The sequence below is a fragment of the Pan paniscus genome, chromosome 14, assembly GCF_029289425.2.
Source record: "Pan paniscus chromosome 14, NHGRI_mPanPan1-v2.0_pri, whole genome shotgun sequence".
NCBI lineage: Eukaryota > Metazoa > Chordata > Mammalia > Primates > Hominidae > Pan > Pan paniscus.
In genome coordinates, this window is record NC_073263.2 from 31,351,682 (window position 1) to 31,375,340 (window position 23,659).

A 23,659-nucleotide genomic window follows, 5' to 3' on the forward strand; every position below is an offset into this window, starting at 1 on the left:
TCTTTTCCACATTTTATAGAGTCACTTTCTTAGGATTCTGTCTGGATCGGACAGTCCTATTATATTTAATTCTAAACTTGCAATTTCTTCTGCAAAAAATAGTCTTGTAGAAGAACACGTTAAAAGCGTGTGAACTTATTCAAGATTATCTGGGCAGATACTGAGTGGACAATATTGTCTTGGTTGGAATGCAAAATAAATCAAAGATGCAAGACTTGACCTCAAAAAGTGTAGTTGGATAAACAAGAGACCATGTATATGAAGCAAGTGGCAATCACAGAAGCATGAAGAGTAGAAGTGTACAAAGAGTATCTAGAGCAAGGGAAATTAACCAAATTAGATATGAAAGCCAGGTTGGGAATGTGTTGGAGAGAGGGTAAGAGGAAATTCCAGATAGGAACTGGACGAGCAAAGTGTTACATGTAAGTGTTGGAAACCGTATCCATTTGGCTGACTCATATGGCCCTGTTGTGTAACAAGTTATCAGGTTGGTTAAATTGGATTCATATTTTCTGTTACATCAAATGGGATGATGATAATTGTGAGGAGTAATAAGTCTGTCATTTACTTCCAAAGTAATTGCTTTGGGTTTTCATTGTTGTCAACAGGGATCTGTCTAGCAATATGATAACGGAGCTATCACCTCACCTTTTTAAAGACTTGAAGCTTCTACAAAAGCTGTAAGTTCTACTTCTCACCATAATCAGATTTAAAGGGCAATATTTTGAGCTTTCAAAATAATAATACCTTCAAACTTCTTTTCCTCTCTCATCTAATGGTAAAAAAAAAAAGGAACCTGTCATCCAATCCTCTTATGTATCTTCACAAGAACCAGTTTGAAAGTCTTAAACAACTTCAGTCTCTGTAAGTGAAATATTACAATTATATTGATTATAATTTTAGTGGATGTACTTAGAGACACATTTATTTTTAAATGGGTATTTTGCACACAGGAGCATGCATTTCAGACAATTGTCTGAATCACAGATCCCATCAAGTACATACTGAATGACAAATAAGCCTCATTATTTACCATTCGACATGTATGAAGTCCATTTCTGTACTTGAAGGTTTCAGGAATGTCCTTCTTGAAAACTGGGTTCATGTGGCAAAATCTCATCCTACGGTTTTCACAAAGAATTAAATTTGCAATAGTTTTGTTTCTAAAAGTTTGGTTAAAACAAATTATGTAAGACTTGCCTGCTTTTCCCGTTTGCCCTTTCCTACAAGGATCTACTTGATATTAGTGTACAGTGCATTGTTTTACTTTTAAATAAGTTTTTAAAAAACTGTCCCACAAATATGCACATTCAGAAAATTAATGTACAGTATTTTTACATTTCAACCATATTAAGTTTCAGTGGTATCAAGAACTCTGCCACTTTTCCTTTGAACTTCATGATTTCTTTCCAATGGATGGCAATTGCTGGCTAAAGGTTGTTTGTTTTCACACAGACAGCAGACTACGTTGCCTGACTGCAGCCTAAAGCATTTCCTCCTTTAATTCCGAAGACCAATTCTTAGTATCATCTTTTATTCTTGCTAGTTTTCTATCAGAAATTAATGCAAGATTTAGGTTTCTCTCTTACTAGATATTAGTGAGCATCCACTGATGAAAAAGATCTGGTCCCTATTCTTAAGAAGCCATAATATTAAACATATATGTTTATTTTTTAAAATATAAGGACAGACCTGAGGATGTGGACAGCATGATTCTTCTCTTTGCTTACCGCATACTGCATTTCTGAAAGCCAAAATACCAAGTCACTACATAATGCCTTCCTGAAAGTCAAAGTAGTAATTATTTATTACATACTTTTCTTTATTCATTTCTACTTTTTTTCTTTAGTGTCTTTCTTTCTTTCTTTCTTTTTTTGAGACAGAGTCTCGCCCTGTCGCCCAGGCTGGAGTGCAATGGCACAAGCTTGGCTCACTGTAACCTCCGCCTCCCGGCTTCAAGCAATTCTCCTGCCTCAGCCTCCCAAGTAGCTGGGATTACAGGCGAACGCCGCCATGCCAGGCTACTTTTTTTGTATTTTAGTAGAGATAGGGTTTCATTGTGTTGCCCAGGCTGGTCTCAAACTCCTGAGCTCAGGCAATTCACCTGCCTTGGCCTCCCAAAGTGCTAGGATTATAGGCATGAGCCACCGTGCCTGCCCAGTCTTTCTTTTTTTCCTGCGATTCATTTACCCATTTATTTCACAAACATATCTTAGCCACCAACTTACACAAAGCATTGTTTTAGCACTTGGGATACAGTGGCCCCTGCTCTTCAGGATGCTATAGGTTATTAATCAAATAATCACAGAATCCACATAAAGCTAAAACTGTGTAAGACAAGGACAGAGCCAGAGAGAAAAAAAAAAAAAAGGAAAATTAAACTTTTAGAAAGGGCTTAGAGTCTCCTGCTAGAGGGGCCATGCAATTACTCAGTAGTATAACAGCTTTCCCAGATTTCATTTTTGACTTCCAAAAAGCAAGAACTCCTTGGGCAAAGGAAAACTCAGAACCATGTTGAGAAATCTTTATTCAGATTAGTCAAAAAGAAACCAAGTGAGAATCAGACATATTTCAAAATAAACATTAAAAGCAAAAGGCCTCTGTCTTTTTAGATTATCTCTCTCCATCTGCTTCCTGAGAACATGGCAGCTCTTAATTCATACCATCCTAAAGAGATCTTCAAAGTGTCCACATTTGTAGAAGCAAGCATTGAGGTCAACTAAGAGAACAGGAGTGATCCTTGGATCCCTTTGAGGACATTTTATGGGGCCTGAAGGATTTAAAGGAATTTAATTAAATTTAACTTAAATTTAATTAAAGGAATTCTAAGACATACCACTGGTGTCTTAGAAGACTCCTGAATTGGAGTTCCTCTTGCTACCTTCATGGTTTTCCATCCTAAAGACACATAGGCCAGGAAGAAATGATCATATTTAAATCCAGATTCTCACAAAACTCACTTCAGTGATGCTCTCCGGTTGGAAAGATCATCTCCTGAATTAAACCCTCTAATTCCTATGGCATTACTTATATTAATAAAATCAAACTACAGAGCCAATTTCATAATACACAAATCACCACTGCCATTCTTAAATCAAAGAAATGAATGAATATGTTCTATTAGAATGTAATTCTGCATGTGAAATGACACAATCAGCGCCAAACTGCAGGAGGCATAAATAGAAACAGCCATTTTCTAAGACAGTGTACTGTAAAACTTTCATTCTAATCTGCATTGGTAACATAAGATCTTGAAGCATTATATTTCGGATATGATGAAGAATGCAATTATTAAAACGTTTCATCTCAACACCATTAAACCTATCATGTGTATTTTCCAGAGACCTGGAAAGGATAGAGATTCCAAATATAAACACACGAATGTTTCAACCCATGAAGAATCTTTCTCACATGTACGTATGTATAAAAAATGGAGGAGGAAGCATGGTAAAATGTTTCAAATTATCTCCTGTAAACTGTCTAATGTATCACTGCAATGTGTTTCTATGCAACAAAAGTCATTTTATTGAGAACTTTTTAATTTTGTCACCTTTGGTCCCTGTTCAAATAGAGTTCAATATTATGATGTGCCGACATGAATGACCCTTCTCTCTGGAAACACGCTGTTTATCCAATTGAGGCCCAATAAGAGATCAGGGTACCAGAATGCCACATATTACACAAGATGAAGTCACTGGCTAAATGGTACTCAGGCGACCTGGAAACATTAATTCACCTCTCATGAATGAGCAGTCGGCTGCTCTAAGATTTGAGCCCTTAGGAAGAAAGGTGCTATATAAATTCCAGGTGTTGTTACTGTTACTAAGTGCACTACAAAATGGAGGTAATTAATCTTTATAGTAGTTTTTGATAAGTCACTTTAGTATATTTGGCTAAAGTGCACTGTGTAAGTTGTGTTAATATATGTGTTCATAATTATTTCTTTATCAACTGTGTAATCTATGTGTTCATGACTTCAAAAATTAACCATTGTTATCTACAAAAATAGGGAGAATTCAATGTAAGATTACAAGTTGGGTGCAGCAAGTGGATGAAATGGTGGCTGTGAAGGTGCTCTTTTGGGAGAACATTTTGTTTATGTCTGTGCAGTAGGTGTGATTACTAAAAGACAAGTGTTTGATGCATTTCCACATGGTTTTGTTCATTTTCTTCTGTGGCACTATTAGATAAATGTTTAATGAGGGTATCATTTCCTTGTTGTAGGCAGGATATGGGGTCTTCTTAGAATAGAGAAATTCAAACTATTTAGAACTTGATGGAGAAACTGCTGTGTTAAATATAGACCTCAGGCCAAGGTCAAGAACAGGTCAACAATTAAGAGAAAACACATTAGCTTAGTTACTTCCCTACTAAGTAACCTACTTACTCTTCTTTCATGTTCCTTGTCCTTTATTTATTGAAACATCCCCACCTTGTCACCCCGATCCCTTTCACCGGACAACGAGTAGTGTGGTCACAGCGCAAGGGGGCCCTGAACCACTGAGTGATGCTAGATGGTTCTATCTGAAGATAGCAGACATAATGGAATCCTAAAAGGACCAAGAAGTCAAGCCATGTGTGTGCCAGGGACTCCAGGGAAGGAGAAGAAAAGAGAGTTCATTATAGGTCAGGTTCCTTTAATTGGATGCCAGATATTAGGAAGCTGAACTGTAAGCTACTTGAAGGCAAGAATTGCCTCCTATTTCTCTTCGTGACACACCCAGTGCTAAATTATTCATCATCCACTTGCTGATCCAAGAAGTATTTGATGAGTACCTACACGTGCCAGGCACTGCGTTAGACACCAGGGACATAATGATGAACAAAAGAGAGGATGTCTGTGCCTGAGAGCTTCCATTTAGCTTTGGGAACCAGAGAGTAAAGGAGCAAGTGAGTAAATAGTGAATAAGTGCTACAAATTTAAATAAAGCAAGGTAAGTGATAGAAGGAGGATTGAGGATTACCACTGAGGTGGGGTGGATGGAAGTTGGAGTGAAGTGACATTTGAGCAGACCTGAGCGGAGGGAGAAAGCAGCCCTGGCAGTATCCAGAGGAAGAATCTTCCAGGCAGGGGCATAAGAAAAAGCAAAGCTCTGAGTAGGGCATGAGCATGGCTTGTCTGAGGGTGTGTGTCTGGGTGGAGTAAGCATTGCAGGGTAAGAGGCGAGGTGGTGTAGGCAGCCAGGGGTCTGATGCCAGGCAGCCTTGGTCTAGAAACTGAATTGAGAAATAACAAAAAATGAATTAAACTGACAGCAAAGAGCAGAAAAGTGAACTGAAAGAAGTAGCAAACGAATAAAAATAGAGTAAGTTTTATGAGAGAAAATTCTAAACACACAGGTTTGAGGGATGGCAATGGCCAAATGACCTCACCAATTGCAGCACTTCCAGATGCCTTGTGCCCAGACATCCCAACTCCACTGACCACAAACAAACTCATTTTCCCATAGAAACTAACTCCTTCCAGACCCTGGTAAGAAATCTGTGTTTAAGGCAGCTGCTTCTCTTCCCAGATCCAGTGAGAATGCATTTTCCTAGTGTCAGAGGTCCTCCCTTCCTGCCAGTGTCGGGGAAGAGGAGGCTAGTTAAAGTCAGTAGACCTCGGTGTTTAAAACTCAGGACAAGACAGAAATGTTCTAGGTGAGCGACAATAGGCTTTTCCCATCCCAAGCCCAAGCCCCTGAAAGTTTGCTGGAGATCACTTTGACAAGGATAATCCACTTTTCATAATACCTTACAGAATAATCAATAAACCAATGTGACCAGGGAACATAGAGCCCCTGAGATTTCAAATTTTCATGTCCTCCCAAACTCTCCTCATCCAAGTTACTGAATTCCTATGTTCTTTAGGTTCCTCATCTTTAAAAGGATACTGCCTAGTGTTTCATGAAGAACTCTTTAATTATATAAACACTACTAAACAAAAATAAACAAACCTAGTGAAGTTGTATACCTAGCATGGAGTTGCAGCCCCGATAGGACTGCAACTGTAGGTTCTGTATCATTGCTGCAAAGTGACACTTTTTTTCCCTTTGACTTTAGTTATTTCAAAAACTTTCGATACTGCTCCTATGCTCCCCATGTCCGAATATGTATGCCCTTGACGGACGGCATTTCTTCATTTGAGGACCTCTTGGCTAACAATATCCTCAGAATATTTGTCTGGGTTATAGCTTTCATTACCTGCTTTGGAAATCTTTTTGTCATTGGCATGAGATCTTTCATTAAAGCTGAAAATACAACTCACGCTATGTCCATCAAAATCCTTTGTTGTAAGTATGTTTCCAGTATAAGTAGATTAAGGATATCTTCTGTGAGTTGTGCACTAGACATATATATGTATTTATTGGCTTTCAACAAATGGCATTTAATGTGAATTATACATCCTGGGCACATTTTTTTTCTAAATATAAAAGTTCTGGCTCTTTGTGGCTTTGTTTTAGGTTGTATGACCTTACAGTGGCCTGCTGTCAGGAGTATGTCTTGGGAATGGGCTAATAGGCAACCAATGAGTCAAGTGACAGATTATAAAGTTTTGTGGGTGATAAAACTAATCTGAACTTCAATTACAATGATACCTATGCTCTTAGGCCTGGAAAATGATTCCCTTTATTAACTATGAAGATACTATATGTTAACTGTTTAACAACTAGTCCTTCCTCCTTCCAGAAAATTCCCATTCCCATTTTTTTAAACTACAAAATAAAAACATAGTGTAGTACTTTAGAAATATTACAGATTTTTAAGTCCACTCACTTCTTGGTACTCAGATGTTTACATTAGTTCATTTGATATAAGATGAAAGGAACTAGATCTAATTAGAAAATTAAAATGCTGGAAATAGACTTAATCAGAAAACTAAAACAGGGACATTGGAAACTGATGACATACACTGTTTCGATTCTTCCACAGGTGCTGATTGCCTGATGGGTGTTTACTTGTTCTTTGTTGGCTTTTTCGATATAAAATACCGAGGGCAGTATCAGAAGTATGCCTTGCTGTGGATGGAGAGCGTGCAGTGCCGCCTCATGGGGTTCCTGGCCATGCTGTCCACCGAAGTCTCTGTTCTGCTACTGACCTACTTGACTTTGGAGAAGTTCCTGGTCATTGTCTTCCCCTTCAGTAACATTCGACCTGGAAAACGGCAGACCTCAGTCATCCTCATTTGCATCTGGATGGCGGGATTTTTAATAGCTGTAATTCCATTTTGGAATAAGGATTATTTTGGAAACTTTTATGGGAAAAATGGAGTATGTTTCCCACTTTATTTTGACCAAACAGAAGATATTGGAAGCAAAGGGTATTCTCTTGGAATTTTCCTAGGTAAATTATATTTTTTCATTTCCTGGAAAAACATAATTTTGCTAGAAATATGTTAAATTTCAGCAAAGGTGGATTTGTTTGTTTCAGAAAGTGAGATAATATAGTCAAGACTGTGTCCTTTTTTACAAAAAAAAGTTTTTACTATTGTGTTTATTGAAGTTTTATTAAACTTTTTATTAGACAATATTTAGTGTGGAAAATAAAGACATACTACCAGGATCTCTGGATGATATTTTTATTATCCATAAGATCCTTTGATTTCATGTTTATATGAAATGACTATGAGCTGAAGGAATTCCAGTTCAGTGCCTCATCCTGTAAACCTACCAAGTTATTTAAACTCTTTTTTTTTTTTTACAATCTAGTTATGAGTTAAGTAAATAATAATAAAACTCAGGAAACTGACAAGTAAGACATATCTGAATGGAAATACCAGGAAGGTTTATTGCCTTTGTTAAATGCAGCTGTTAAGTCAGCAATGTAAGGGTGCTTAATAAAGCTCTTTCCTTTCCAGTTTTCTCAATTCCTTCTAATATTGTAAAAGAAGACTCTGTGTTCTTTAGAAATGAATGACAAATTTAGCCCTTTAAAGTTAAAAACACTTTTTTTCTATTTTCTAATATGTATCCCTCCTGCTTAGAATTAAGGCCTTTCCTATATCCTCTTTGGGGCAATCTTCTTTTGACTCTCTCTTCTAATCTTTTCTTCCCATCCAAGGAGCCAACAAGCTCTTCTGTCCTTTCTTTTTCTTCAAAATTTGCTTCTGCTGCTGCTCCTTCCAGTCTCTACCCGCTGCTGTTGCCTTAGTTGGAAACCTTACTCCCTCAACCCTGAATTATTACCTTATCCCTTACTGGTCTCGTAACCTCTGGGACCTTCCCCTTCCTCTCATTTATCTATTCACTACCATTGTTATATTCTCTGACTATCAAAAGGACTGTGTACACCTCCACTCAGAGACCTTCAGTGGCTCCCTAGTACTATCAAGGTCAAGTTTAAATTAGTCACTTAAAACTCATCATGACATGACCCTAACCATCATGCCCAGTTCTTCTCCATTAATCCTTCTCTTCCTCCTCTGAAAAACAGAACATTTAGTTTGCACCACTTTAGTAATACCCCTCACACACTACCCTATTTGGTAGTTATTTGGTCATAGATATGTCATTCCCAGGATCCAGAGTATTACAGGCTGTTCTTTGTATTTCCTTATCATTCATTCCCTCATTACTCCTAACATAGGTGCACTTAATACAGACTCTCCCTGAAACACACACCACACACCACACACACACACACACCATGACATGCATTGTTCCAATAGGCATTTATTCAGCACTCACTATAGGCTGTGCACTATATACTATATTAGGTACGGGAGAAACAACAGATCCAGCCTCAAAGGCCTTACAGACCACAAAGGAGGAGGCAGACAAGTCAACATGTCCTCACATCACACACAGGCTGATAAATGCCATCAAGGAAGAGTACAGAATGTTCTAGGAGCCCCAGATCTGAGTAACAGGGAAGGCTTCCCAAAAGAAATGAATTCAAACTGAGGCCCAAAGGATGAGGAGGTATCAGCCAAGCGAAGGCAGAGGAGGGTGGGGTGGGGTCTGTGTTCCAGGAAGACATAGTGGATTCCCAGGCTCAAAGCCAGGGAACAGGGTAAGATGAAGGACTGAAGAAACTCATTTGGTGGAGCATACCATGCAGGCATGGAGCTCGGCCCAAAGGAGTTAAGTATCTGGGATATATTCCAGATAGACAAAGAGATCGTCACACACACACACAAACACACACTCACAAAATCATCATCATCATCAATTTGCATATGAAAGGAAGAGTCCCAGAGCTCTAAAGTACAATTTTTTTTCTGTTTGAAGATATAAGAATACATAATTTTTAATTAATTTTTTATTTGAAAATAGTTTTCATTTTAGGAAAGGTGCAAAGATAATACAATTTTCCAAATACGCCCCACCCGGCTTCCCCTATTGTTAACATCTTTCTTATATTACTATCGTGCATTTAGAGCATACACTTTTTTTTTTTTTTGAGACAGAGTCTTGCCCTGTCTCCCAGGCTGGAGTGCAGTAGTGCCATCTCGGCTCCCTGCAACCTCCGCCTCCCAGGTTCAAGTGATTATTTCGCCTCAGACTCCCAAGTAGCTGGGATTACAGGTGCCCACCACCATGCCCTGCTAATTTTTATATTTTTAGTAGAGTCCAGGTTTCACCACGTTGGCCAGGCTGGTCTCAAACTCCTGACCTCAAGCGATCCGCCCACCTCGGTTTCCCAAAGTGCTGGGATTACAGGTGTGAGTGACCACACCCAGCCTAGAACATACACTTTTGATCCTTTCTGTAAGTCTGCTATCAGAATTTGGGGCAGGGGAGCATTTTCTAACAGAGTGATTATCTTTTACGCTTAACTAAATTTTTTGGAAAGAGGCCTAAGACAACTAGTTTTATAAAATTTTACCGTATGGCTTTATACTATGATTTCATTGAATACGAAATGATTTGGATAAAAATAACAGATCACCTTGAATTTAAAGTATTTTTACCCTAGACTTCACCAATCTTACATACAGTCTAGGTTCAGATTCATATTTTTTAACAACTTTGAAAATATATGCAAGTCTTATTTTCACTGTGAGAAATGAGATGATCACTCAGGATTTTAGCGACAGCAAGAATAAAGCAAAGAGTGACTAAGAAGTCAGCATGAAAGGTAATAGTGATGTTAGGTGGGAATCTTGTGAATATATTTGGGCCCAAAAGAATAATTCACATAGTTGAATTTTTAACTTTTTTCTTTTTTTTTTTATAAAATTAGTCTAAAGGTTCTGAACCACAGTAGTTTAATTTACTATAAGAAACATGAAGAAAAATAAACAAAAATACATTTTTGTTCTATGTGTTATTCTTAAGACCAAAAACTTTAGGAATAATGTTTCTCAGACAATTATATTCATGATAAATTCCAAGGTTATTTTATTCGTTTATTAAAATTATTTTTATTTATTTTTATTCTTTTATTATTCATGTTTATAGAATAAGAAAATGGGGTTGTTTTTATTTTTTGAGATGTGCATATGATTACAGTAATCCCTTAAGGTTTGAATTTGCAGAGAGCTGAAAACAAAAATAGCTTCTTTTCATGCTTTAAAAGAGCTAGAGTTTACTTCATGATATGCCTAGATCTGAATTTTAGAAGTCTATAATTCCTCATAAGGGTTTATGTATTTGAAATCTCTTTTTCATCTGGTGAACCCAATTTCTTTGTTTTTATTCCCTTGAACCTGGGTTTTACCTAACACCACTGGGCTTATATAAAAGAATGCTTCCTGGAAGTGCCCGTGGAAGAGGCACTGTATTTAACATCTAAGTACAAGTTAAGCATTTGTAATTTGAAAATCCAAAATTTGAAATGCTCTAAAATATGGAACTTTTTGAGCATCAACATGATGCCACAAGTGGAAAATTCCACACCTGAAGCTTTTGCTGTCTGATGGTTCAATGTATGCAAACTTTGTTTCATGCCCAAAATTATTTAAAATATTGTACAAAATTACTTTCAGACTATGTGTATAAGGTGTATATGAAACATAAATAAATTTTGTGTTTAGACTTGGGAACCATTTCCAAGATATATCATCATGAATGTGTAAATATTCCGAAATCCAAAATCCAAAACATTTCTGGTTTCAAACATTTTGGGTAAGGGATACTCAACCTGTACCACAGTAATTTTACTGTTGACTTTTACGCCTGAGATGTTAAAAGTGTGCTTTTCCCAACAGGTGTGAACTTGCTGGCTTTTCTCATCATTGTGTTTTCCTATATTACTATGTTCTGTTCCATTCAAAAAACCACCTTGCAGACCACAGAAGTAAGGAATTGTTTTGGAAGAGAGGTGGCTGTTGCAAATCGTTTCTTTTTTATAGTGTTCTCTGATGCCATCTGCTGGATTCCTGTATTTGTAGTTAAAATCCTTTCCCTCTTCCGGGTGGAAATACCAGGTCAGTCTCTTCTATCATTCCCAAGTATAATACATCGTGCCTTCTTACGTCCTTCTTTTGACAAGGCCAGAGTCTAGGACACATAATAAATTATCCATAAAAACCAATACAAAGAGTTATTTCCCTCCATGTTTTATAATCAGTATTATAAAATAGAAACTGAGTAGTGGTGCAATCCAACCAGGAATAATAAAAAGCAGGAGCTACAGAGAAACTAAGTCTGAGTATCTTGCTTCTATCTGAGCAAGACATTGGTTCTTCACTAGGAGTATGCATAAAACAATCAAAATATACATGCCCAGGTTCCACCCGGGACTGTTTTGTCTCTAGAGGCTAAAACCTATAGATGGATGTTATGTAAAAATTCCCCTGTGATTCTGATGCACACTCATCTGGCTAGAACCACCATTCTATTCCATGGTCCTAGCCATAAAATGTCATGCTGGGCTCTGTGGAGCACGAGATATTTCCTGAAAGAGTCTCCTCCAAAAGGCCAAATTCCCTGAACACACCTCTACTTCAACCAGAGAAAATCACCTTTCCTTAGCAGAATTTCATCTGAAGCCCCTTCTGGAATCTAGAGATCACAGCTATTTAGGGGCCACCACCCAGGGCTTTAACCTAACTCTCAGTAAAATAGTTTGGAATCATCGTCAACCTACTGTTCCAGCCGATAGCAGATCTACTTGGGAGTTGATCCAAGACAGTAATTGTGTCTTATACATCTTGACTCCTCAGTGTCAAGCAGGATGCCTGATACTTTGATAGCCCTTATGAAAGAGTGATGAATGCACAGACGATAAACAGCTGTAACAACCTATGTCCCTCCTGTGCACTCAGTTGTGAGGCTATGTCAAATATCTTGCTGCAAAATACCACACAACATTCACAACATCCTCTTAAGCTATCAGTTCTGTCTCCACATGGCACAGATGCTCCTCAGGCCGTGTAGGATACGAAAGTGAAAATTAGGAAGGAGATCAGGTCAGGGCTGAATACTTGGAAGCCTTTGCTGGGTGGTGAGAGAAGAAGCCATAAGAGGGTTTTGTGGGAGGTCATGTGGGGAGACCCAGTTGCACGTGAAGAACAGAGATAATTAAATGTTAATAGTCACAGTTGTTCACTTGATGAACAGCCTCCAATCTATTACTGCTACCTGGACATCTCAATTTTACACCCTAACCTTTCAAATTCAGCAGGACAAAAGTGTCCATTGGCCTCCATTGCTCATGGAACAAAGTCCAAGTGCTGGGATGAGCATTATAATATTTCTTACCTCCCACCCTCATACACTGTGATCCAGGCCCACTGGAATGATTGGGCTTTGTTTTCTATGCTTTTCTGAGAAGACATCAGCCTTTCCTGAAGCTGTCCCCCCAACCTGGATTATACTTTCACCTCTTAAGATTTTAGCCTACTAAACACCACTTCCCATCCTCCAAGGCTCAACCCAAATACTCCCTCTTCTATGGTGCAGTGCCATTTTCGATCTCTTCTCACCCCACTTTCATGCAATCCAGTTGCTTAAACATCCATGATGGTTTGTTTACACCAGGTTTATTGGCCTCATGTGAACTGCCTCATAGCGACACTATTTCTTAGTGTGTCCATTGTGTCCTTCATATGATAAGCTTGGGGAGGCGTGTATGTCTTATTCCTCTGTGCATTTTCCACAGTGTTTTTCACATAGTGCTTTTGAGTAAATGATTAGTCAACTAAAGAAGGTGAGCTGGTCCAAGAGTGATGGAATAGGGGATCAGTCTCATCAACCCCCTCCCCACTACTGTCTCCACACTTTCTTCAAAAAAAAAAAAAAAAAAAAAAAAAAAAAAAAAAAAAAAATAATGGAGTCTCGCTCTGTTGCCCAGGCTGGAGTGCAGTGGTGTGATCCCAACTGACTGCAACCTCTGCCTCCCTGGTTCAAGCGATTCTCATGCCTCAGCCTCCCGAGTAGCTGGGATTACAGATGTGCACCACCACACCTGGTTAATTTTTGTATTTTTAGTAGAGACAGGGTTTCACCATGTTGGCCAGGCTGGTCTCGAACTCCTGACCCCAAGTGATCTGCCCCCTGCCTTGGCCTCCTAAAGTGCTGGGATTACAAGCGTGAACCACCAAGCCTGACCCCGTCTCCACACCTTTTGATGTGCTTTCCCACTTGTAGGGGGACGCAGCCTAGTGTGGTGGAAGAAGGACCCAGCAACAAGTAAGGCGGAGGTCCTGGGTTCCTTTCCTGCCCCTGCCACTGACTTGTTGAGTGATCTCAGGGAGACCATCTCACCTCAACTCAATGAGACTACCTCTAGATGGTCCCTCAAATTCCTGCCTGTTTTAATCTTCTTTGAGGCTTTTTCTGTCTGTATGAGGCCACTAGGACTGCTATAACAAAGGACGTCCAGTTCTGGAGGCTGGAAGTCCAAGATCAAAGTGTCAGCAGGTTTGATTTCTCCTGAGCCCTTCTCATTGCCTCACAGGAGGCGTCCGCTCTGCTGTGTCCTCACATGGCAGCAGAATTCATCATCCTCAGCGAGTCTACGACACCTCAGATCATGATAAGCTTAGTAAATACCCCCATGAAGGGAACTAGAAGAGTAGAACATTGTCTTGTGGAAACATTATTGAGCCACACACCAGTCTTTCTTTACATGTATAGTTCAATAGTCTGAGGTTTGTCTTGAACACCTCAGTGGAACCAGGAAAAATGTCATGATCACAGTTGACAAAGCTTCTTCTCGCTTGCCCAGCTTCCCATGGCGTTGTAAGAAATGCTGCCTTCACTGACCTAAACCAACCCTGTCCCCACCCTCCAAGAAGTCTGGCATTTACTGGTTATGGCATGCCACTGACAGTACCTGGGGTCACCCAAAAGATAGGCCAGAGTTAGCCTATCTCAGAACTCAGCTGCTGCTAATCTTATAAGAAGTCTCATCCCAGCACTTTGGGAGGCCGAGGTGGGCAGATCACGAGATCAGGAGATCGAGACCATCCTGGCTAACGCGGTGAAACCCCGTCTCTACTGAAAATATACAAAAAATTAGCCGGGCATGGTGGCAGGTGCCTGTAGTCCCAGCTACTCAGGAGGCTGAGGCAGGAGAATGGCATGAACATAGGAGGTAGAGCTTGCAGTGAGCCGAGATCGTGCCACTGCCCTCCAGCCTGGGCGACAGAGCGAGACTCCATTTCAAAAACAAAACAAAACAAAAACAAAAAGAAGTCTCATTCAGAGTAGAACTTAAGTCTATGGCCATACCACCCTGAACATGCCTGATTTCATTCAGAGTGGAACTTACGTGGCCTATTTGCCTTTGCCTATTGAAAGCAGGCACTATCAGGCATTGTTTTTCTGTGAGATTGGGGTGGGATTCGTGATCACAATTCCCTTTGTGGGCACAACAGAAAAAGGCCACTTATTTTGTTTTTCTTCAATCACTAACTGTTCAGATTGTCTAATTTTTTTTAATTAGGGACAAATAACATAAAACTTAATTTAAGACAGGCTAAAACATAATTTTTTTCTTTCATATTCCTTTCAGTTAAAAAATAAGGACAAGGAAGAGAAGATAGGATAGGAAGAGAGGAAGGTAAATATAGAAAAGGAGAGGAAAGAGATCAAAGGAAAAGAAGAAGGAAGGTCAGATAAGCAGTCAGAGAAGAAATGGAAAAGGAAGAAGACATAGAGAGGAAGAACAGAAAGATACAAGAAATAAGGCAGGGTCAAGAGAAGAACAAAATAACAGTGGCTGAAGGATTAAAAAAATTATGAGATTGCGAAGGAGGAGAGCAGAGGATGATGAGAGAAAGCATCATTGGTCTTACTAGCCACCTCTTCACCTGAATGGGGAGTTCCTTGAAATTGTGAAGATGTGAGAGGAAGTAGCGTCCTGTGGTAAGGTTTGAGGATCTCAAGTCTTAGTACCAAAAAAGCACATCAGCAGAGCTGACTCTGGCCCAGCCCGCTGGATTCAGTGAGCAAGTTATCACCAGCCCCCTTTAACAGAGAGAGCAGATGAAGTTGAGGAAGCATAAGTGATTCGCTCACACTCACCTAGCTAAGTGTCCGGCCACAGGATTAGGCCACGTGTAAAGGGAAAGATGCATTTTGTGCTAACCAAGCAAATGAAATGATGCTCTCAGGAAGGACACTATCATTCCAAATTTCACCTCACAAAGAACTTCTTGTGACCTCTTTCCCTGAATATTCTATTAGCATTTGTAGGGCTGCACACAAGAGAATTTCATCAAGTTTAGGGAATGCATTCCTCTTTGCTCTTCAAAGCTTTTAATAGGATAACAGGATAACCAGAACACCAGGGCAGGGCAATAAGCTTTGAGAACTGGATGGAGTTAAGACCAAGGTCAGATCTGGCTCCTGGACCAGAAGTTTTGTGAACCTCACTCGATTGACTAAAGATTATTTCTTTATTTTTTTATTTTCCTATAAAGGAAGGTGATAAAATAGGAAAAAATGCATTATATAGCAATTTATAGTTTACAAAATGTTTTCACATATTTCCTGTTAATATCACAATGACCTTCACATTATTTACTGAAACTCAGAAAAGTTAAATTGTTAAGACCTTGAATTCATAGCTTCTGTGCTCTTCCAACAAAGATTTTCCTTCAGGTGAGAGAAAACTTAAAATGTACTATGTCTCCCTCTCATAAATAGCATTGACTGCAAAGTGTTATTTGTATTTTATGTCTATTTAAAACTTCAACTTTTTTTTCACACTTTGCTTCCTTTTCCAGACACAATGACTTCCTGGATAGTGATTTTTTTCCTTCCAGTTAACAGTGCTTTGAATCCAATCCTCTATACTCTCACAACCAACTTTTTTAAGGACAAGTTGAAACAGCTGCTGCACAAACATCAGAGGAAATCAATTTTCAAAATTAAAAAAAAAAGTTTATCTACATCCATTGTGTGGATAGAGGACTCCTCTTCCCTGAAACTTGGGGTTTTGAACAAAATAACACTTGGAGACAGTATAATGAAACCAGTTTCCTAGCAATCATTTTGGATCACTGGACTTTCAGTGGACTACCTAAAACAGGGGACAGCTTTTGGAAGATGACATCTGCAATGCTTTTCATCTTTACCAACGGCAAGCCTTTCTGCACAGAGAGCACAGCAGAATGGCTCCTGTCACTGCATTCCAATGGCAGCTGTACTATCTACCAACCGTGCTGAGGACAGCACCAAAGGTTCCTCTCCTCACCCCACATGCCTGAAAAGCGCATGTGAATTCGTGTATAGTGGGCTGAGGTGCAGCTGGTCTCTAGCTAATCAACACAACCCACCAACAAATGACCACAGGTTGGCACTGTGTGGTCTTTCACATCGGGTTGCACTGTCCATGAAATAGAAACACTCACAACATCTGATTCCAGTGTGGCCATAATAACAGAAATCTAACATCTCTTTCCTTGCCTTTTCAATATCAAATAAAACCATCAGCATCCTGCTGGATTGATAGCAAAGGATTTCCAAAATATTCATCTACCCGAAGTCTTCCTCTGTGAAGGCCAGTGGAGTAGCCACTTTGAAAACAGAACTTCAGACCAGGTTACCATGTCTAACCTATGACCAGAGAGTCACATTGATGAAGCCTCATATCATTTGCCTTTTGGATTTAATTTAATATCAGAAGAGATGAATTCTTAAGATATTTTTCTGAAGGTTGCCCAGGGCACAAACAAATTGGACACTTTCACTGCTAAAAACTACACTTTAATATTCTTAAAGTATAATTTCTTTAGAGCAGTATCCCTATTGCTGGCAAGTTCTGCTTTCATAAAATATGCAGATAAGAAGTGTTAAATGGGATTCAAGAATTATGGTTTTATTTGGGACTGTTTGCATACTCACAATGGTTTTGTTCTCATTGTTTTTAACAAAAAAGCAATGAAGTTTGGGGTGGTTTTTTGAAAATGAAACTGAAAAAAATTATATGTGAAAATGAGAATTGGGTAAATAAAATTATATTTTGCACTTGTCCATATATTAATTTAAGCTTAACAAAGACCATGGATGGGGTTTGTTGACTGTTAAGCATGTTTCTCCTGATAAAGAATACAGCCAGGAAACACAGTGTTTCAGTTCACAAGACACATCCTATATTTTTCTTTCTCTTCCCCTTTTGCCACAGCATGAGGCAGTTACTTAATTTCTTCACTGTTCACTTCATTCTGAGTTCCTTTAATGAGATAAAATGTAAGCAGCTGACTAAGACCACCACAATACCTCCTATTACATATTAAATGGACACCCTTTATCCAGTAGCATCCAGAAGAGAAAGAAATTCAGAGTTTATGGGTCTCAGCCATTCTGGTAATTTACTTGTTATTACTCACTATTGACTAAAATCATAACGTGAGTTCATTCATTTTGATCGAGTAAGATATTTCTCATGTATAATAAAAGATTTTCATTAGGATTCTAGAAATAATGTTCCCACTCATTGACTATGCTACCCTTTCCTTTATGGCTTTAAATTTTTCTCCATCTTGTTTCTTCAGTATGATGAATTGCTTCCTAACTTGTTTTCCAGGTTTGCTGACATTTTATCAGATGTCTTTGCCAGTCCTTGATCATCTTACGATTTATTTCCTAATACATTTTCTAACACCAGGAGCATAAATAAGGGGTAGACCCTGAGCCTAGGGTATTGTAATTTTAGCACCAATGTGTGTCTCCCGTTCTTGAAAAGCATCATCCGTGGTCCATGAACCAAGTCTTTGGGAACCATGTAAGAGCCCGCACTTTACTGTAGTGCAGTGAGTGGGCATGAGAAGAGGCACACAACCAGATGCTTTGGGGAAGGTGGCAGCTGTATGGAAAAATGGGAGCTCTACATAGGTCAGCAACATGCCAACAAATAGCATGAACTTCATATCTGATAGTTTGGTAATTTATAGTCTTATTCTGTACTGCTCTGCAAATAGAAAACCATTAGAAATTTGTATTATTTTAGCAAATAATAGTCTTTAATGTGGATTGAGTGAGAACTTTTGTGCTAGGCCAAGCCTGTTTTCTAAACATGGTATTTCTGTGTGGTTATGAAAATATCACCTGTGTCCATGAACCATTTTCCATGACAATCTAAGCATCAATTAAATGTCACTGCAGAATTTCAGAGGCCACAGATGGTGCCATCTCTGAGTGGGAGAGGGTGTGGGCAAATCATCTGCTCCACATCCTAACTATGCATCTGTATATGACTGATGTCTTGAAGAGGATAAGAAAAAAATACCCCAAAAAATCAATATGGAGCTTCAGACGAGTGTAGAGAAAAAGGGTATGTGTTTTATTTGTGTTAGACATTGATAAGATAGTTTACATAGCTTTGCTTCATCCTAGAGGCTTTTGTTCATAGCTTTCATAGCTTTTTTTAATTCAGTAGGCTATTTCAGAAATTGCAATCGACATAAACTATTCTATCAAAAGAGTTCATGTCCATTGCAATTGCTGAAATGCCTCTTGATGGTCAGGAGCTTCAGGATAAATTATATTTATTTGAGCTTTATGTACAGGTAGCACTATCACCTTTCCCCAACCCTACCCTACACCCCAGCTCCACAGCTCCATTCAGCAGGTCTCCATGGCATCATGAAGCCACAAAAGCAGGCCCATCACCCCAAGGTTTATCTCTTAAGGATGACTCTGCTGCCAGATTGAATTCATATTTGGTGATTTGCTACAGATTTGCTCATGCTACATTTTCAAGACTTTATCTCACCCAAGGTAAAGACTTACCTTACCATCCTCAAGTTAGTAAGCAATACAGAGCTCCCGAGAGTGCACATGATAGAAAGGAGAAACCATAGAGTGTCACCAATCATATCTAACCTATTATTTTATAAATGGCCCAAGGGGAGCTGACAGAAATATATCTTCCAAAATTAACCAGAAATACTTGTAAGGCACATTCCTTTTTCATTGTTTTCAATGTAGCATAAATGGGCACTTACAAAGTTGCCTTAGACAACTTCACTCAAGAAACAAAATATTAATTAAAGATAAGAATTTGTATTTCCTTATTCCCTTACCCTGTTGAATAAAGAAAGGGAGAGCCATTACAAAGATCTGCTTATATATTTGCCTGTTTATATGTCAGGTTTTTGTTTTTGTTTTTGTTTTTTTTTCTGAGACGGAGTCTCACCCTGTCGCCCAGGCTGGAGTGCAGTGCCACAATCTCGGCTCACTACAAGCTCCACCTCCTGGGTTCACGCCATTCTCCTGCTTCAGCCTCCTGAGTAGCTGGGACTACAGGTGCCCACCACCACGCTTGGCTAACTTTTTGTATTTTTAGTAGAGATGGGGTTTCACCGTGTTAGCTAGGATGGTCTCAATCTCCTGACCTCGTGATCCGCCCGCCTCGGCCTCCTAAAGTGCTGGGATTATAAGCGTGAGCCACCGCACCCGGCCTATATATCAGTTTTCTGACATTCTGTTTATGCAGGATGTAAGATGCATATTTAGTAATGATCATTTTCATTTTTGAGCCAGGAAAATTAAATGAAATTAGACTATTCTCTTTTTAAAGGGCTTTTCAGTAGGAGACTTCAAAGTCCTTGAGAAATACTTCCTAAAGCCCTATAAACTAATAGAACCTATTACTCAACGTATTTCATTAGAATTGTCTTCAGGATATTTCCCCACATCCTGCATACAGAAGAAGTAAATTAAAAATGAAGAAATTGGGAAGAATAAGGCCAAGTTACAAAACTGCACATCCAGAAATGTGAACCTTCTGCTGTCTGAAGCCCATGGTGACATTTCTTACCTCTAAGTTCTAAGCAAACTCATAACTATTTTGAGTTATAAGCTCATAAGTGGCTTCAATATAAGAAAAAATTATTTCTAGACCACCTGAGAATCAATAATGCTTTTACTGGTTTCACAAATTTCTGAATTCGTGATGCTAGGGTGTTTGATTCAGCAATTATTTTTAATGGAAACTATACCCTTTGCTGCTATAGGCAACACACATTTAAGGTAAGGAAATAAAGGTCAAAAGTCAGGGGGCTGGAGCTGTAGTTTTAGTTCAACCATCAACTGCTTACATGACCTCAGACAAATATCTTTACATCTCTTCCCTTATCTGTAATAGAGTTTCCTTAAGATCAAATCACATAAACAGATGACTGGTCCCCTGTCTGTCAAAAGCCGTTTTGTGGATAAAACCACATGCTGAAGGTCCAAGTGGTAAGCATTTAAAAATTTACATCAAGTGCAAAGATCATTCCATTCTCAATTCCCCTGAGATATTACACATTGTTCATGAAGAGTCAATGCAAAGGGCACCAATGTTCAGAAAACCAGTCCTTTGAGGGGAGGCTTACGAGACCCCATTCTGCTGTGAAAAGAAAGCTGAAGCAAACCTCAGACAATGAAGCTTTTCTAAACCATGGCAGCTAACCAAAGAACAACAGTAAGCACCAGGTAAAAATTAGGTAACCTATTGCTAGCAAAATTTAGGAATGCAGAGATCAGGAAGATTAACATGCAATCGTTTTACCACAGATCACAGACTGGTCTCTTCACATAAGTGTAGGTCTACTACTGCCTACATTATTCTCTAAACCAGATGTAAATGCATGGGAATGTCTAGCATGTATGAGTGGGTATATTCCTGGGAAAAGTGTTGTAGGATAAAGAGATAACTATTTAATTTCCCCATAGAACCAGGATAGAACATGTGGTTCTTAACCAAGGTTGATGCCTATCTCAAGTCTTGCACCATCAGCAACACACCCTTTCCTGTGTATCATCAACTTCTCTTCCTCTCTACTGGCTCTTTCCCCTCAGCTCTCAATGCTCACATTTCTCACACCTAAAAAGACATTCCTACCACCCGACACCTTCTTATAGCTTCTGTCTTGTTCTCAAATGCTCTTTACAGCTAAACATTTTGAAATAATGATAAGCTCTTTGTCATCAACATCTTACCTCACTTTGACTTCTCAACCAACTGAATGTGGCTTCCACACTCACCACACCACCACACCACATTAAAGATTAATGTCTGCCCTGCTGGGTTTCAGACTTGTGTGGGAGCCTGTTGTCCTCATTAAGGTTGCCAGGACGACAATCCAGTGAGCATTTGCCTTTCCTCAGCTACTTTGCCTCCCTGGAGAATTAGTTACTGATGTCCATTTTCTCAATCTCTAAACTCCTCTCTTGGAATGAAGGATAACATTCATTTCTGTTCTGAACCACTTCCCTGGCTCTTCTTTCTCACATCTTTATGAACTTCCCTCTTTCTCCTCTTGGCCCTTAAACTTATGTAGAAATTTCTGGAGATTTACTCTTGGCTCCCTGATCTTTGCCCTCCATACAGATCTCCCTGACTTCAACCTGTCTACAGCTGTCATAGATAAGTTCATTTGTAAAAACTCTCTATTAAAAACATAAATACAGTTAGAGTGAGCTTATTTTGACTTTTCTTACTAAATCTTGACACTCGATTTTTAATCTGATCCAAAAATTATACAATAAGTTTTGTTGAGGCAGGTGTGCGGTGGCTCATGCTTGTAATCCCAACACTTTGGAAGGCCAAGGTGGGTGGATTGCATGAGCCCAGGAGTTCGAGACCACCCTAGGCAACATGGTGAAACCCTATCTCTACAAAAAAATACAAAAAATTAGACAGCATGGTGCCCACCCCCTATAGTCCCAGCTACCCAGGAGGCTGAGGTGGAAGGATCACCTGAGCCTAGGAGGTCGAGGCTGCAGTGAGCCATGATGGTACCACTGTACTGCAGCCTGGGTGACAAAGTGAAACCCTGCCCCAAAAATATTTATGGCTGGAAGCGGTGGTTCGTGTCTGTAATCCCAGCACGTTGGGAGGCCGAGGCAGTTGGATCATCTGAGGTCAGGAGCTTGAGACCAGCCTGGTCAACATCGTGAAACCCAATCTCTACTAAAAATACAAAAATTAGCCAGGCCTGGTGGCAGGCGCCTGTAATCCCAGCTACTCAGGAGGCTGAGGCAAGAGAATCACTTGAACCTGGGAGGCGGAGGTTGCAGTGAGCCGAGATTGTGCCATTGTGCTCCAGCCTAGGCAACAAGAGTGAAACTTCATCTCAAAAAAAAAAAAATTATATATGTTTATATACTAATGTAGTTGTTGAAATTCTATCCTCCCTGATGAAAATAGGCTATTCTCATAAATGCATCTAAAAGCAATAGATTTTTATATATTTAACAAGTGGGTTCAAGACCCACCTAAATTTGGGAGGGGGGATTTTTATTAAACAGGATAGAAAATTCCAAAAGGTTAAAATAAATAAGTGGCCCAGGCTGGAGAGGGGAGATGAGAACCCTGGTGGGTCCATATATACATTTCCTAACTTCTTATTTTTTCTTTATTTTTTCCTGGACCAAATCATAAGGCACAAACATGTCAACTAAAAGCATGAAATCTAGAAGGTGATCTTAAGGAAAAGTTTCACAGACCCTACTGAAGAAGCACTGAGTAGTGGAGTAAAAATCTCAATTCACATGATGGTTGTTTGAGGCAGTGGTATTAATTGATGCATCTTCCTTGTTTTTATGTCACAGGCAATAACCTTAGAGTGCTGTATTATTCCATTGCTTTGAAACAGAAAATCTTTTGGTTGTCATTGTCCGATCTTCTGCATTTCATGCTCTCCCTTAGATATTCTTGGTTCCTCACCTCCTTTGAATTTCTTATTTCTACCCAGCCCTGCTCTTTGTAAGCCAATAAGAAAAGGGTTGGACATAATACATAATTCAAAAGTAATAAGATTTTCAAGAAAGTGAATCCCTCCAAAATGCAATTATCTAAAATTCTGTTGTCTTCCACTCATTCATTTATTCATTCAACAAACGAGCCTTGTGAAACCACCTGGAGCCAGACATGCTATCTAACAAGATCATCTCCAAGGGCAGGTAAAGTCACGCCTCAAGAAAACAACTGCTATGGTTTGAATATGGTTTGTTTGGCCCCACCAAGTCTCATGTTGATATGTGATCCCTAATGTTGAAGATGGGATCTGGCAGGAGGTCTTTGGATTACGGGGCAGATCCCTCATGCATGGATTATTGCCATTCTCCCAAGTGGGTAAGTTCCTGCTCTATTAGTTCCCACAAGAGCTGCTTATTTTAAAAGTGTCTGGCACCTCCACTTGCCTTTACTCTTGCGATGTGATTTTTGCATAGGTTAGCTCCCCTTCATCTTCCACAATGACTGGAAGCAGACTGAGTTCCTCACCAGAAGCAGATGCTGCTGCCATGCTTCTTGTACAGCCTGTAGAATGGTAAGCCAAATAAACCACTTTTCT

The 23,659-nt window shown here is 39.3% G+C and overlaps 1 protein-coding gene across 1 annotated transcript in view; it reads left to right on the forward strand.

Annotated features, from left to right (window-relative positions):
- RXFP2 (relaxin family peptide receptor 2) overlaps window positions 1–17,315 on the forward strand; it is a 63,822-nt gene extending 46,507 nt beyond the window's left edge. Inside the window, exons 12-18 of the mRNA XM_003826863.7 lie at window positions 609–680; window positions 793–864; window positions 3,342–3,413; window positions 6,043–6,272; window positions 6,913–7,323; window positions 11,132–11,350; window positions 16,100–17,315. Coding sequence (XP_003826911.3) covers window positions 609–680; window positions 793–864; window positions 3,342–3,413; window positions 6,043–6,272; window positions 6,913–7,323; window positions 11,132–11,350; window positions 16,100–16,359 — 1,336 coding nt within the window. The 3' untranslated portion in view covers window positions 16,360–17,315. The remainder of the gene's footprint in view (window positions 1–608; window positions 681–792; window positions 865–3,341; window positions 3,414–6,042; window positions 6,273–6,912; window positions 7,324–11,131; window positions 11,351–16,099) is intronic.
- The last annotated feature ends 6,344 nt before the right edge of the window (window positions 17,316–23,659 follow it).